The sequence below is a fragment of the Trachinotus anak genome, unplaced genomic scaffold (genome assembly GCF_046630095.1).
Source record: "Trachinotus anak isolate AG129_WGS33_773 ecotype Australia unplaced genomic scaffold, CSIRO_AGI_Tana_v1 ptg000004l, whole genome shotgun sequence".
NCBI classification, from domain to species: Eukaryota; Metazoa; Chordata; class Actinopteri; order Carangiformes; family Carangidae; genus Trachinotus; species Trachinotus anak.
Genome location: NW_027273855.1, coordinates 11,661,459 through 11,678,766, shown reverse-complemented (window position 1 = coordinate 11,678,766; position 17,308 = coordinate 11,661,459). Strand labels below are relative to the sequence as shown.

Here is a 17,308-nt window from a genome sequence, read left to right as displayed (position 1 = left end):
CATGTTTCTGTCGTGGCTGAGGGAGGGGAGGGTCATGTTTTGCAGAACTGAGACAGCTAGGGCAATCAGGAGAAGAATCGTGACTCCAAAACATTCAGCCTTTCTTTCTTTTCTCTCTCTTCCTCTCTTTGTTTCTCTTTTTTTTCTCTCTCTCTCTCTCTCTCTCTCACTCTCTCTCTCGGGTTGAGAACTGGTGCCTTAGAAAATGAGATCTCCCTTTCTGACACACCCACACACACAAATAAACATAAAAAGATAATTTGTTAGCGCCCTCATTTCAGAGGCCTGAGCAGGAGAATATTGTTGGAGGCAAAAGTAATGCTTTGTCAAATGTTGACATGTGTTGCAAACACAAGGCCTTCAGCAGCAGCAACAGCAGCAGGTTTTCGTAGAGCGGCTCAGGCACATTGTCGGCACATGAAGAGAGGATGCTTTGAAACAAGATTAGCCTCCAAATGGCCCTGCCTGCACAACCCAGCCCCCCCCCCCCCCGTGTGTGTGCCTGCCCTCAGATGCTAAATGATCAGATCCACTGAAATATTTGTGGGCCTGTTTTCTCACAGAATGAGTCTGGGTGTCATGTGCTGTATATCACTGTACAGCTGAAGGTGTGTGTACACATTTGTCCGGCTGCAAGGCCCCATTGTCTGGCACATGGTTTGGCTCGGTTTCGTGGGCCAGAAAGCACACGTTCCTGTCACTGAGGCTGCCTCCCCTTGGCTTTAGGTCAGGGTGACACTGGGCAGGGGGAGGGAAAAAAAATCCATCACCTCCACACCCTGCCCCCACAAAAATGAATAAAAATTGGAAAACAACATGCAAGGTCCACCTAATACAGGAACACTTGCAATATGCTGATGTTTTCTTTTGCACACTGTGTTTGCTAAATTGCCTTTGACTGCGTGCATCAGTAATGAAACTTTATGTCCTTGTGGAGAGGGCAGCAAGTCCGTTCCAGTTAGGACTGGGACTATCTCTCCTGTCTGGCTTTTGTGAGACTTTTTTTTCTAATACATGTCCTTATGAATAAATGAAGCCCATGAAGTCATTTTTTCCATATTTGTGTAAATTGCTTTAAAAGCATTTTATCATGTCATAAAAAAGCGCAATTGATCTGCTGGGCTTAGCCCATTGGACAGCTGTGTGTTTTGTTAATGGCCACTTTGCTCCAAGCAGCTTATTAAAAAATTTATATAGAAATGCTAAAATTGCATAAATTATTTAGATACAGTAAGCATTTTTTTGTTTTGGTCAGGCAGGGAGGGGCTGTTATCAGTATGGAAATTTACCATAGTATATTATCTGCTGAAATATAGTAATATATCTGCCCAGACACATATGTGTCCTCCTCACTGCACCCCCACACATGCAGAGGCGCAGGAAAAAAAGTATATATTTTTTGATGACTTCGTTTCAGCAACCACGGAATGTCACCCATATCCTGGTTGATTGTACTTTCGAGTTTTATGATGTTTTTCCATTGATTTGTTTCCCCGGCGCAGCTGCCGACCTCTATTGAGGGACGAACGTAATCAGCGCTGACGCAAATTAGATGGTTATTCGTTTCGAAAATTGACAGAAAAACAATAAAAAAGATGAAATGCTCCCAAATCAATAGATATAATGAAATTCAAATAATCCGAGAGATGAGGTCTCCATGGCAACTGATAATGTGGAAAAGAAAACAATTTAATAAAGGACAGACACGCTTTGAAAACAGATTGGGGAGGGGGGTGGCTGTAAAGCGGGGAGAGGAGAGCAGAGCAGAGGAGAGAGGAGGTGGGGAGATGGAGGGATAGAGAGAGGGTGGTGGAGGGGTGTTTGTGGCTGTAGTGGTTGCTCTATAGCTTGTTTCCCCCGGCGTGTGAAGGATCTGTGTCTGTCCCAAGGACACCAGAATAATTAGAAAAGCTTTCAGGCCAGAAAGTGCAGATTCAGGTTTTAATACACAAAATTATTTCAGGGGCAGTGAATTGGAAAACCATTTGTTGGTGACCTTCCTGAGAGGCCTCCCCCTCCCCGGTACAGGGCAAGATGGAGGCTATGTGGCAGCACTGCCTGAGTTATGGCATATTTGTGTTTTTATAGAGGCAGGGGGAATGGAGTTGGGGAAGTTGGGAGGGGGATGTGGGGGTAAATGTGTGTGTATGGTTGTGTATGTGTGTGTGCATGCATGAGTTTATGTGGGGGGGTCATAGGGAGACCTTCATGTTGTGTGTGTGTGTGTGTGTGTGTGTGTGTGTGTGTGTAGGGGGGGGGGTCTGGCAGCAGTTTGGGCAGAGGGAGGGAGAGCAAAGATGAGAAGGGAGAAAGTGAGGCAGTGAGAGAAAGGGGGAAGTTGCAGATCCGGCTTTATTTACAGATCAGTTGTCAAAAGGAGCCATTTAAGGGGAATGCGCCCGTTCCTGCACTGTGACAGGCGAGGTGCCTGTTTAAAAAGCACAAGACAACTATGAACCTGAGAGGGAGATAGTCAAACACAGGCTTTTTCTGTTGAAGACAGACAGAGCAGGGGGTGGCGAGGGAAGCGAGTGGGTGTTAAGTGACTTCATTTGTAGTCTATTTAAGGTATGTTTTACTTGTCCTTGTGCTGCTCCTCCAACATCTAATACAGGGGCTGCGTTCTAGTTAGCACAGCAAGGGAATAATGATTGAGTGCATCGTTCTTATTTCCTGTAAATACAAATGACTTTCCTTCATCTGCCTAAAAACCTGTATTTGATTTCAGTCTTGCTTGCTACTGATGCAAACAGTGATAAGTCAACCAAAAGCACAGCTCTGTTTCCCTCATTAGCTTATCATGACTTGAAGTATGTACACTTTCTGGTTGCTTTATTCAACATCCGTGTCCTGCTCTTATAATGTCCTATTTTCTTTATTACTCTTTGTCAACATTTTGACGGCAGTCTGGTTGGGCGTTGGAGCCTTGTCTGTCAAGTAGTGACTACCATTTTTGTGTCATTATAAGGCTTTGTTTGACTCAAATAAAGGTGATCCACCCTCTGTTCAAATGATACCAACAGCAGGTCCGGAATGCAGATACCCTTATCCTGTTCCAGGGAGCAATAAATGGAAAAACAAGTCCTCACACAAAGCTCGGCCTGATAATTACTGTTCTGATATTTTGAGAGCATAGGATCCTGATGGGGATCTGTGCTTCCCTGCAATATAAACCATCATAAAAGTTGGGCAATATTTGATAAAAATGTCAGATCAAGCTCCATGTAGTGCTGAGCTTAGTACTTTCTCATGGCTGGAATTAGTTAGTTTGTAAACCTTAATTGTGTTTTAGGCAACACTGTTTGCATGGAGTCATCACACTCTTCTGACTTTTAAACACTGGTTTCATTCTATTCTAACTTGATTTTTTTTTTTTTTTTTACCTTTAGTTCAGTTGTTAACATAATGTTGCACACAGAAGATAATTACAATCTTATATCTTATTTAGACTCTGATAGTTAGATCCTCCTTTCTTTTACCCAGGGGAATCAGCCCTTATTCAAAGGCAAACAGAGATCTGACATTCTTCAGCAGGACAGCTAATATTCTGCACTATTGATATTGCAATGTGAAAAGTGCCCCACAAGTAGGAGAGAAACTAGAAATTCCCCACTGTACACTAGCTAAGAGCCTTCAAATCTAACATGCCAGTGTCAATGAAAACTGTTTTCTTTTTTTAAATTAAAAAAAAAAAAAAAAGCTCAGATAGAGTAGAGACCTGAAATATGAGAACCGATAGGCATCCGCTGTGTGTTTGTGGGTGCATGCATATGCACACTGAAACACACACAATGCACACTGAAAAACACACACACACACACATATACACATGCACACACACACACACACACACACACACACACACACACACACACACACACACATAGGGTACAAAGCACATGTTATCACTGTCAACAGCGGCAGTAGCAAACAGCAGCAGTTGTTCTGTGTGGGTATCTGTGTTGTATACGGGGGAAAGTGTGTGTGCTTGTGCATGCTCACAGTCCCTCACTCTCTCTCTCTCTGGCTGCTGGCTCTGAGGGACCCACTGTAAGTCAATCTGTGTGTTCATATGCCTGTGAGTGTGTGTATTTGTGTGTGTGTGAGCCACTACTGTACTACACTTCAGGGGCCAGGAGCCAGGACCGAGCCGAGCAGAACAGGGCTGAACAGGGCTGGAAAGGGCCGAGGGCCAGCTCCCTGTGCACACCACCCACTTCACACCTGTCTCTCTCCCCCTCTCTCTCTCTCTCTCTCTCTCTCTCTCTCTCTCTTTCTCACACACACACACACATACACACATGCGCACAGCTCATACTGCCGTGCTGCTCGGCACAGGGCTCTCATTGTAGCAGTGACAGGAGGGCGCCCGTTAAGTGGCTCTCTCTTCCTGGGGCCTGTGTGTGTGTGTGGGTGTGTGTGTGTGTGTTTTGTTCCCCCATGTGGCTGTGGGGTGGATAAGGGCGATGAAGGACCCCTACTGGTAAAGTGGGTAAACTCGCACAGCCTCGACATCTGTGCTCAGAGAGGGAGGGGGGGGGGGGGGAGGGAGAGAAGAGAGAAAGAAGGAGAGAGGGGGAGGGTAAGGAGGGAGGAGAGATAGACAGCGAGAGAGGAGGACAGAGTGGGAACAAGGAAAGGAGTGAGAAGGAGAGAGGGAGGGAGCGCGAGACACAGAAGGAGAGGGGGAGAGAGAGAGAGAGAGAGAGAGAGAGAGCAGAGCCCTGACAGAGAGCAGTTGAGGAGAAAATGCCTTGCTTTGTGGAGAGAATTCTTCCAGGGCAGGAGGGAGAGGTGAGACAGAGCGCAGAGGGCGGTCTGCTGCCAGGTAAGACTCACACACACCTTCCTCTCCCTCTCTCCCTCTCTCTCTCCCCCCTCACACACACACACACACACACACACACACACACACACACACACACTGGAGTTGAGTGCTACCTCGAGGTGAGCGGGTCTGCTACTAGTTGCAGTTGGCATGAGTCAGGCACGCATGTGTAGTGATGTGGTGGGTGGTGTCAAAGTGTGTGTGTGTGTGTGTGTGTGTGTGTGTGTGCGTCTGTGTGTGAGAGAGAGAGCGAAAGAGAGATAGAGAGAGAGAGAGAGAGTGAGGAAACAGAGCAGGTGTAATGTTTGTTTTTTTGGAAAAATTTTGTAGCTTTTAATTACAGTTGCACATTTGCACCTATAGTGCACTGAATGTCAGTGATGTGTTTAATTAGTTTTAATGGTGTGTTGCTTCCTCAAAAGTTTTGTTGTTGACTTTTTGTGCCTTATAGCACTGCACAGTCTGACTTCTTATATTTTACAGTTACCTCTACTACTTTAATTTTTACTTAACTACATTTCAGAGAGACATGTTGCGGTTGCTACTCCACTAGATTTACTTGACATTTAGTAACTAGTTACCTAACAGATGAATATTTTGCAAGTAGAGTATATGGCCAGCTTATAAAATCCAGTGATTTGCTATAGATTAAACTACCCAGCAGTAAATAAAGTAGTTTTACCTTCACCTCAACCAGCTACCACACTAATGGATTGCACGTTAGACTATAACACCATTCAACATAATATGAAGGTACTTTTACTTTTGATTCATTCAGTTTATTTAATACTTGTACTTTTAAAGTACAGATTTTTTTTTTTTTTGTCAATTTGAATCTATGACTTTTATTTGTGAGTTAATATTTTTGCATTGTGGTGTTGTTACTTTTACCTAAGTGAAGGATCTGAATACTTTATCCACCACTAATTACACATTACTAGATTTTTGTAGCAGTACTTTTTATTTGTTATGAAGCTCTTTTCAGGCCGTTAAAGGCTACACAAAAATTATTTATTTGACTTTCAAGGGGGAAAGAGATCTAAAGGTACCGTTCCGCAGGGTAAAAATAAAAATGATTAAAAAGCACCTAAAATCCCTCTTCTCTAATGTCAAGTGTAGATGTTTTCATATCTGACGTGATGTAATTTGTGGTGTTGGTCGAGATTGATTTAGCTGTTTAGATACAGATGTTGTGATGGAGAGGTTTGTCATCGGAGGGATTTTCCACTCTGCTGATGTAAACAGTGTCTGTTTAAGAAGGGCTAAAGAGTCCTTTTCTCCCTGTTTGAGACACAGTTCTTAGAGGAATAATCCTCTTCATGTACAATTAGATTTTCTCCTTTTGGTTAAATAAATACTGTGTCTGTGAACATAAACATAGATTTACATGCGGCCCAGTGGGTGTCTGCCTCTCAAACAGCTACAGCCTGGGCCTGATATTTCTTGTAGAGGCCCACAGGAAAAAAAAAAGAAAAAGAAAAGAAAGACAAAGCGGAAGTTGGCCAGCTCTAACTTCACGCTTGCTGTTTATTTGTTTTTATAACAAATGGAACCAGCTTCCCGAGTGAAAGGTGAAGTCAGAATTGAATTTGGCTTGCGTTACCGTGGCGATCTGGCAACAGCTCCAGTGTCCCATAGGACTGCTCTGGTTGCTGTGTGCCGGGCGCGTGTGTTTGTTATTTAACTGGGGTGTGTGCACGCTACTGCACTACATGCATATTGTGCGTGCGTGCGTGCGTGCGTGCGTGTGTGTGTGTTTGAGTAGTGGGTGGTGGTAGCAGCATTCACGAGAGAGACATTTTACTAAGCAGACATTTCCCCCTCTGTTTTCACTCTGACCTGGTAGGAGATTGATGACTGAATTGTGGAGTACATGTTAACAGTAACTGGTGATTTATGAAGATACTTAGGGTAAGTGAGGCCGCACAGGCTGGAGGGGAAGAAAAAGATATAGCCTTTTAAGTTAATGCAAAAATATAGCCTTTTTAAGTAATAATTGTTATTACTACTGCAGGGGTTTGGAGAGAGGTCTGAGTTAGAGTTGGATGTGCACAAAGTGCACTGTGAAGCTTTTCCTTTTCCTTTGGCCATGCGCCTTCCTTTGTTTCTGGCTTTTTAACTTTAACACCCTTCAAGATTGCAAGTTTTTTTTGTAAGGAAAATTGAAAATTGTAATAAAATATACGTGGATTTAGAGATATAGATAGATAGATATATATTTCATAGGCTCAACTGGATAGCTAAATTCAAATATTTGAATAAAAAAAACAACAACTTTTTTTTCCTGGGTAAACCACAATGGAAAACTTTTCTTGGATGAACCCTTGCACTGCAACAAGTGCACTGTGTGTTTTGGCAGACCCCCTTAGCCAAAGATCCCTCAGAAAATCCGCATGCAATTTTAGAAGAATCAGATTCTTTCCCTTTGCTTGGCTCATGAACTCCCTTGATACCGTGCACACGGAGAATCCTCCTCTCTATTCAAATATGAGATTCAATCCACTTGGATGTGATCTATAGCATTTTTAAGGAATAAAGCAATTTTAGGGAATACGGAGCAGTGCTTCCCCTGGAAGAGGGATGGCTTTCATTTTTTTTCAAGGCACCTCTTAGACTGAGTGAAATGTTTCCCCTGTTCGCTCAAGGACAACTTTATTTCTTACCAGGGATTTAACACTCACTCAGTCCCCTCATAAATACAGCGTCCCTCGGCCCTTTGCTAGCCATAACTCATGCACTAACTCTCTAGCTAACTAAACTCATATAGCAGAGCCAACACTTGTTTGTCTTTTACCTCAGCCTTTCTCTCTCTCTTTTCCTCTCTGTCTCTTTTCCTCCTCTCAGCTGATTTATACATGACAGAATCTTCTCTGACTACCGCCTCACCAGGCTCCTGTGCTGATCTGCTTGGCCCACTCATGGAGTGGGTTTTAGAAGAAATGTGCATTTGAATATGAGCCAGCCTAATCTCCTTGAGGCTATTTAGAGTGAGCCTAATGCTCCAAGAATGAGCGAGAACAACACCGGAGAAAATGCGGACGTCCCTCTCTGCGTGTCATGACACAACTCAGGTCTCCAAACAACGAAGGGAGTCTTTGATTTGCTGATGAAAATCTCTCTGTAAGGCAAAGGACAGAAAAATTCGTACTTTCAAGGCACCTGTTGAAGCCCTAATTTTCCTTCGAAAAAAGTCTATGTGTGTGGAATTTTTACTTTTTAGCATGTCATCCCAATTGTACAATAACTAGGAGACACACAGCAGATGATAAACTTTCAAGCCATTTCACTTTCAGCAGATGAAAGTGTTCAGGTGGGATATTACAGTATGGTGGAAGTCTTTACTGATCTGGTGCCGACTGGCATTTTGGGAGGAGACGGTCTTTCTGGCGTGGTTCCCGTATTGGTTGTTAACAGCCTTCTGGTACCTTCTGTTCTCTCTGTTCAGTCCCACTGGCCCGACACTGACAACTCCTCAAGCATCTGAAGACCCTCTGAAGTCAAAATCGCCCATTTTGATGTCTCATGGCAGTACCCGGCATTTTGTTGTATTTGCGTCTGAAAACACAGGCCCTGCTTGGAGGAATTACCCTCAGCACTCGTTGGTGTCGGAGGGGGGAGGAGGGTGTCATTCCCCTTTTTCCCCCATCTCCCTTCTCTCCTTGCTGTCCTTCCTTTCTTTTTGATCTCACCATCAAATCTTCCCCGGTTTTTATGAGTGACGTTTACCCGAGAGCATCTTGGGAAATGGCTGGCTGAAGAAGACGTTTGAGAAAATGCGCCTGAGCAAGCTATCACCTTTGATAAAGCCATAGTTCCAGTGGGAGAGGAAGAAGAAAGCCAAAGAATAAGAGCGTTCTTAGTAATGAAAAATGCCATGCAAGAGGGAGCATCTCTCTGATCCTGGCCTGTTAAATCAACAATGTATAGTACAACAGATACTGCACTGTAACATCAAGCATTTCTCTGTTGTTGTACCACAATGAGAGTTTGACCCAGAGGACTGATCTGAATCTGGGGTTCCACATCGTGCCTTTATTACACATCAGCTGGGCACCAAATAATCTCATAATACAGCACTCACACAAACACACTGGTGAGTCACACTGGTGCTGCCAGCAACGTTGGCATTCCTTCAGCTGTGTCACCAGTTGGCAAAAGTCTGGCAAGGCATTTGGAAACACTGCAAAAAGAGAAAGAAATAATGGGGAAGTGGAGGGTAGTTGAAGGCACAGAGAGCAAGAAATGTTAGCTTTAGTAATTACTACCTCCATAGAGGAGCAGTGGAGAGGACAGTGAGGCAAGCAAGCGCACGAAGGAGGCCCCGTGTGCAGATAATGAAGGGGTATCATTGTAGCTCTGACAGCGTTAATCTTAGAGTGCTCCACAGTTTGTGTGTGTGTGCGTGTGTGTGTGTGTGTGTGTGTGTATCTCTATCTGCTTGTGTGTATGCTCAGTGCAGCATATGTATATACTACTGGAGTGTATGGGGTCGTGGTACAGTGCCACGGACTCTCGCCCCACCAGTGAGACCACCTGACAGCACAGTTTATCTAACCATGTTGACAGTTGCCGCCTCTCACAGCTTCTCGAAGATCGTCCTGAAACTCCACAGCCTCTTGCTCATCTCCACGAATGCACTGGGATCACATCAGCACCCGAACCTGTCTTTTTAGAGAAAGGAGGAAGAAAAGAGGAAAGTGGAAAAGGGGAAGAGCAGTCCAACTTTCTTTGTGCGCGGCTTTTTCTTTTCTTTTTTCCTCTTCCCATTTGAAGTTGTGAGACACTCATTTAAGCCTCATTGCACACCAACACTCAACACACGAGAAATTGTTATGAATATGTATCAACATAGCATATGGCAGCAGTAGCGCTGGGACTAGGTGTGTCCAGAAGGTAGAGTGCTGCCAATGCATTATTCTCCATTCAAATTACCACAGTAAGAATGCAGCGGGAAGCTGAGAGGTGTTCACCACATCTTTAGACGGGGCAGGAGAAGAACCTGGATCATGTGAAACAGCAGGAACGGAAGAGCTGCGATGAGCACAGTTGTAGGCTGGCTGAGTTTCCTTGATTTGGTAGTTTTTTCGGCAGGTTCAAACCCAGCACTCGCTGACACAAGCGTGATTAAAAGTGATATTTCTGACACATTAGGATGCGCACGGGAAGTAACCTCCTCTAAAGCGTTCATTATTAGATGCATGACAGACCTGAATATTTATAAAATAGGTTTTAATAATTAATAGCAGCAATCTGCTCCCGTAATTCATCAGATTTGCACTTCAACAGAGTATCCGTTTTCACTTTAAAATAATAATAAGAGGAATATTAATGTTGCAGAAATGTAAAACGGGCAGCTGGATACACCGCAAACAGGCAAGCGCTCCCTTCACTTCTGAGGCTTTCCTTTAACGTGTCACTTTTAAAGTAAAATTACATTTTAAGCCGTCAACGCTGCACCATTTGAAAACCTTCAGCTGTTTGTGCTTGACAATTTAGTGAGTGGCTTCTCACAAATGTGGCAAGTCATGAAGATAAAGCTGCAGGAAACAAAGTGGGTTTGGTGTAGAATGCAAAAGTAGTTGCTGTGGTTTTATCAAAAGCAAATTTATTTGTTTGAGTCAACTTAGCAGCACTTCCTTTTGTATACTGAGACCCAAAATAGACAGCATTCTTTTTTCCTGTAAAGCAGCTTTGCTTGTTTCATCGTTTCACAGTCATTTTACTTTTTTTTCTCCCTTATTGTGAGTGTTGTTTTATCACACCTTCAAATTCAGTCATGCACATTCCTCCCTCCTCTGAACTCCCAGAAACAAGAATGTTCCTGTTTTAGGTGAAAACTGCCACGTTTAGTTCCGCCTCCAGTACACATTGAACTTTTTGGTAAAGCACACTTTTTTAGTGCTGTCACTGGCACAGGGGTGTGCTTATCCTCACTGTGGATCAGTTTTTCCTGAGTGTGTAGAAATGTCAGCGTGCGTATTTGACAGTGTGTGTCTCAGAGCAAATGACGTGACCTGCAGCCGCTAGACAGAGAGGAACAGAAGGAGCGCACGGAGCAAAATGCCCTGCTGTCTACAACCCTGCAAACAGCCGTGCAACTCACCAACATGCACACTTCATATTGTTTCCAGCCCCTAAACATATGTGTTTACAGTGGATTGTGCACATACTTATCCTTCCCCAGCAACACATGGACACAAATACTCTTTAAAAATGTCATATATCATTGCACTGCTGTTGTCACTTCCATCCTGCTTATCAGAAAAGTAAAAGATAACAAACTAAAGTTCTGGCAGGGGAATCATAGCCACAGGCTCTAAAAAATGCAAATCCCACAAGCAGGAAGACTCATTGTCATCACTTCCTCTCTTAGCCCTACAAAGAATGTATTTTGATCAAAATTTAATTGAGCTTCATAAGAAGAATACAGTGAACACTGAAAGTGTAGAATGTCATAAAAACTGTTTGAAAAAGCGTCCGATTTGTAGTAAACCATGGGTCACTTTTGGACAGGTAGACAACCTGCCCAGGATGACATTTTAACAGGCACCTGTGATTCATTCTACCGCATATAAAGTCCAAAAGAGGAAAAGTCTGTCAGGCAGAGCAAATGTTTTAATGGTAGCCAGGGATCGATGTTGTCAGCGCAGGCATCCTGTCTGGAAATACATGTTTTTTTTTTTGGGTTAATGTCACCTCCTTCTTTCTTTTCAAGGAGAGAGACAGAGAAGAAAAAGAGGTAGGAGAGAGAGAGGGAGGCCAGTGAGATCTTTGCTGAGAACTCAGCAGAATTTAGGGAAATTGCTTGAAAAACATTGACTCACACTCTCATTCACAGGGCCCCCGTATCTGAAAAACAAATTTGAAACATAACCTTGGAAATCAATTAAGAAGTCCCTGGGAGCTTGAGAAAAAAGAAGGAAAAGGTCCACCCTTCTTTTTTCTTTACCCCCTCCCTACGTGTCTTTTTCTCTCCTCCACTTAACAGGGACTTGGATCTGCCCATCAGAACACTGCCTTGTGTGAGGAGGCTTTGTCAGCGGGGGCTTTATTTAATTTTTTTTTAACGGCAGAGTGCCTTATATGCTGTCAAAATGTCTTAAGAGTCTTATTAAAGAAATGCCACAGCTCATTTCCTTGTAATGCAATTCATATGCTGGTGAAAGGGGGCATGTCTAAAGATCTAAACAGCTTTGCTTTTTAGGCTTCACATTAGGGGTTATCTGTGAGGGCTTGTCATTGATTGACATTATCTGGCCTGACAGGGCCTCATATCAAGGTTAACCTCATGGACAAAAGTGCCACCCGCACGGACACACAAACACACTCTATCATCCACACTCGTAGTCAAATAAGACACGCTCTCCTCAACTTCCTGTTGAGAGGGGTGTTACGTATGCACGCCCGCTTCATCTGTGTGTGTAAGCCAGGTGGAGATTTCCAGACTTAATTGATAACTAATGGAGCGGCGTGTGCTGAGTTTACCCTGGAGGATTGACACTGTGTGTGTTTGTGTGTGTGTGTGTGTGTGTCCTGTGGAGAGATAGAGGGGGTAGGTGGTAAGAGGATGGGGATGACTTACTCAGCAGTGTGGCTCCGGATTCTGGTAAATTAAATATGGCCCTGAGGATAATGACATGGAGTGACACACACCAGTCCGGGGGCTCCTGACCTCTTAGTCGAGCAGCCCGTTCACTTTGCTACAGAAGAAAGTGTGTAACTAATGCTCATGTGATCACCGTACACACAGTCACACACATCTCCCCTTCTCCCTCCCAACAAGCCACAAAGGCAAAGAGAGATCCCCGTGACCAAAATACAACTGAAGCAGTTAATCTGTACAGATATTAGCTCAAGGGCCCTTGAGAGGTGCACCACTGAGCCCCTCCACTGTACTACCCACACTGCCTTGCTGCCGCACAGAGCACAGCAACCATGAGGGAGAGACGCAGGGGTCGTCTGCTCATTTACCATGGCGGTTGGCTTATCAAATTGCACCCTTGGTGTCTTAAAACTGAATATGGGAGCTGAGCTTCAAAACAAAGCTGCAGGAATAAATTTTGCTTGTTTCAGTCTGTGGAAGCACGGGACTCTGTGCAATTGTGTATTTTTGAAGCAAAGCTTCTGCCCCCTGCAACACACACACTTATAAATTAAGCCGTCATCTGGTGCCAGCTGTGAGTCCAGATTTGTTGTACAATTTTAACAAGTTAGCTGTGTGTCCCATGAATTACCCTAAGCAGCAAACTGAATAAAAGTTGGCTGTTTTGGTACGTGGCTGTCAGAATGGTTCTTGTCACTCATGTCAGATTCTTTTTTTTTTTTTTTTTTCTCCCTTAGACCATTTTAGGTTGCTTGTCCTCTGCTGTGGAAAATACCATAATTACCCTGTTTGTGATGAAGGCGGAGGGCGTATTTGTCCTTAGATTTCAACTTTCCTGCCTGATTGCCCTCAAGTTCAACGTCTTTCCTCTTCCGTCTGCACTTGAAATATACATTGTTTTCTTCAGCCATTGTCCTGTGCAGTCAGTGTGTGTGTGTGTGCGTGTTACTGGGGCCGTTTGTGTCTGCCTTTGTCCTGCAGCGTCTTGTTTGTGTTTTGCGGCAGTGTGACAGGAGTGTGGCACTTGGCTGAGGGCTTATGTTTGATAACAGCCCGTGGACGGAGCTGAAGTGAAATAGACCAAACGGGTCCTTCAAGGTCGGCACCCCCAGAAAGACAGCACACAATGTGCAAGGTCACATTCTAGACTAAAAGCAATAAGTGCTTTATTGATAGAAAAAAAACACAACAAGCAGACAGATGTGCAACCAACTGATTAATAATAAAATAGATTTGTGAGAGAGAGGGACAGAAGGAGGGTGAGGGGCAGGGGAGAGAAGACAGCTACCTCCTGACTGTATGTCCATGTGTCTGTGTACAGTATGTGCGTGCCTGCATGCATGCATGTACAGTGTGCTTTGCAGAAAAACATTGATCCTGTAGTGGAACCTAAAAAAATCCATTAGAAATCCAGTGGTTGAAAAAAAGAACAAAATGTGACAGATTGGTGCTGGTGGCGGGTTTTACCGGGTGCACAGTCTCTCTTCATGCCTGAATCATTTCCTATCATCACCGCAGTTTGTGTGATCTGCAAAGTACAGTGTGAAAGTACTGTTTAAAAGAAGATCAGAAGCAAACTCACTTCTCCTGTTTTGACAGTAATCTGCGTATCATATCTCATCAGTATCATGTTTTATGACAGAGACAACAGTCACTGTACGTTCCTTTTTTCCATTCAGTCACTTTATGAACAATGTGCCTTTTGTACCGCACCTACTGTGCTATTATCTTTTTATGAAAATAAGCAGAGGGTATTGGACTGTCGTCATCTTTTATGTGCCTTTATCGTTCTTTCTCTTGTGCTCTCTCTATCTCTTTTTCCTTCTCGTCCCCAACCTGGCAAACCTGCCAAGTGAGTAGAGCTCCAAAGTAGATCACTCAGTGGCAGGTTTAGATTTGAGGTGGGGAAAGCTAAGTCCCAGTCCCAGCCAAACCTGTCTCGTCAGGAAGACTCTGAAGGACAGGAGGGCTGGGAGATTTCCATATGCTCCACCACCCCCTTCACCTCAGTGTTTGCCTTCAGTAGTCTCCCCCCACTCTTCTTGTTCCTTGGTAGTGTATACCCACCTTTACAGCCCCTTTTCTAAATCCCTTCTCTACATAAACTTATCCTCAGATGTGCCCACCCCCAAACCCCCATCTATCAACTAGTTGGCAATGGCATTGTTTTTAATCATCAGAACCTCAAAATTATTATTATCGCTTCTGATGCGGCAATTAAAACTTCAGGTCAGAGGCACAACGAGCGGTGATCAGCAGCCGAGCTGAGAAGTTTTAATTAGACGATCAGAACCATTAATGCACAAAAAAAAGGTGTGCGCTGGGAAATTAACGGGAACGTCTTAATCAGGGTTAGCGACTCCGAAGAGGAGTCAAGTGAACAGAGAGCAAAAAACAAATCATTTCCGCACCACTGGGACAAAACTCAATTAAATATGCATGCGGAAAAATGGAAATTTCTCAGCATCGGCTGCACCGACTGTTGGAAAACTGTAGCAAAATCTCACGGCGGGGTCGGCGACCCGCTTATTGTTATTCTTGTGTAATAAAAATGAGAGAGGGGCCAGATGCTGGGGTCTGGGTGTCGTGGCGTAGTTGTCCATCAGTGGCTTTCCGCTTGACTTCCTTGCGGCTGCCGCAACCTCTCTACCAAGCGGGGGGGGGGGGCAAAGAGAGAGAAGAGGAAAACATTCTCTTCCTGCAAGCTCTAAATTTACAAAAATACAAACATGGTAATTTTCAAGTGTGTCAGTGCATGTTTGCCTGTGTGGCTCAGTGATTTCCCTGAAACACACATGCACGCTTACTCTCTCATACATACATCTCCCTTGAGAGCCAGAGACACAAAAGGTTCACTGAGCTACACACAGGGAGCTGCAGCCTTGTCGATTAATCTGCCAAAGGTTCATAAAGTTATAACTATGCTTTTTTTAAAAGAGCTAGAGCAACTCTGGGTTGCATATTGTAAAATAATCCTGAGCTGAGCAGACATCTCCCAGACCCTGTTTGTATTAATTAACTCCTGATATTGCGGGGGGTTTGTCCCTGTGTCAGTCATGTTGAAACTCAGCAGGAATCTACAACAAGCCCTGTACCTGTGTTTGATTAGGTGAAGAGATTAGCTTCAGTTTAAACAAGTAATATCTACCTCTCTTATATACGGACCCTCCTGTGTGCTCACTCCATACAAACTGACAACTCTACAGGAGGTGGGTGTATTTGTGGTGCAGCACTGCACTTTGAATGAACAATAAAATCAGGTTATTACATTTTCTATATGTTATATATGTGACTTTACATTTTCAATAAGATGATTACACAAGTGTTTTGGGCATAAGCCACCTCATCTTGTATGTCAGAAGGAGGTAAAGCCATGGCTCCGCCAGTCACAACTGATGTTAACTCCCACATCCCTTACCCGTAGCTGCCTTGATTATAGTCTGTGCACGTTCACACAAATAATGCACTTCCAACAGCGTTATTAGGATTTGAAACACCACTTGATTGGGCATGATATCATTCTGGCACACAAACAGAGACTCTGCATCAAAAACCAACAAGACCTGTGGGGCTTAGAGCTGTGGAAGAGTAAGTTTGTCAGTGCAGCAGGCTAGTCTAGAACACAAGCTGTGTCATCCAGCGCTGACAAGAAACAGGACCCAAAAGAACTTGATGATGCACTTATTTTTGACTGAAGATGAAAAAGAACCTGACCGAGTCCAAATGTTTTCAAAATAGTTTCTTGACTTTTTCCTCAGGTTTTGGCCTTATACAGACAGTATATGGCGCTCCTTTGTGGCCCTGCACTGTTTCCAGTAAAAATAGTGTCACAGTTAACATAAGCAGTTGGAAAAATTAGTTTCAGCTGTTGTGTTCAAATTCAAACCTGCCTGTTTTTTCCACCTCCCAGTGCTTACTGAGGTGTCTCCTCCTTGACAATTAGCACACCAGGCTAAAACAGAACTGTAAATAATGTCCAATGCATGTGACAGTGTTGTTTTTCTTTCTGATATTCATTAATAAGGCAGAATGCTTACTGGACTCTCAGGGAGGTGGGGGAGTTGGTCCCAGAGGGAAAAGTTGTTCTTTCATGTAGGTCCCCACAGATTTTATCTCATTGTACGCTATCATGCACACAAACGACTTGAGGTAAACAGCTTAGTGTTACCATAGCAATCCCTATTGTAAGCAATGGCAAAAAGCTGCTGTGGACAGAAACCCTCAGCATAAATAATAGTTTAGACAGCTTCCATAAACCATCGGACCATAGCATGTTCCTCCTCAGGGGAAGCTCACAATATTAAATTTGTTTTAAAGCATGCCTCACCTTTAGAAAGGAAACACTGAATATGTGCTTAAGATGTCTGTTAATTCAGTTAGAGGCCTAAACCGGTAGCACTTGGTTGTCCACTCACGCTCCTTATTGTTAACAGAAAATCATACATAAATAGGCACTAATGGAAAGAAACAACTGCATAGGGGTCATTTCCTACAAGGAGCTTGAGATTGCAATGGAAAGGAAATCAGTAGTTAAAGCATGAAATACTGAACACAGTAAACAGAAAAAATCACCTCCACTGCAACACCCAAATGACCTCAATCTTCCTTTGGAGAGTATTTCTAAAAAAAAAAAAAAAAAAAAAAAACTTGAAAATGTATGCCTTCTACTTCCTAATAGTTTTTCCAGCTGATTTTTTTTCTTTCAAAATTGCTGTCTTCTAAAAGGTGACCCTTTCACCCCCGCCAGCAATTGTCTAACACTAAATTGTACAGTAATGTGCTGCTGATATATGGCCTCCTGAAAACTACATAATTCCTGAAGTCATTGTTTCAGAGAGGAAGCACACAATGTAAATACAGTAACTGAGAAAGCATGT

General features: G+C 43.6%; 1 protein-coding gene across 9 annotated transcripts in view; it reads left to right on the top strand.

The window, feature by feature from the left end:
- Positions 1–17,308, top strand: part of casz1 (castor zinc finger 1) — a 166,700-nt gene that overhangs the window by 115,475 nt on the left and 33,917 nt on the right. For 3 of the 9 annotated variants that reach the window (XM_071475906.1, XM_071475901.1, XM_071475900.1), the window contains exon 1: positions 4,658–4,828. The exons of 4 other annotated variants lie outside the window; for them this stretch is intronic. In XM_071475906.1, coding sequence (XP_071332007.1) covers positions 4,750–4,828 — 79 coding nt within the window. In that variant the 5' untranslated portion in view covers positions 4,658–4,749. Of the gene's footprint in view, positions 1–4,657; positions 4,829–17,308 lie in introns of those variants that run through there. 2 more of the 9 variants (XM_071475909.1, XM_071475908.1) reach the window with 1 other exon arrangement.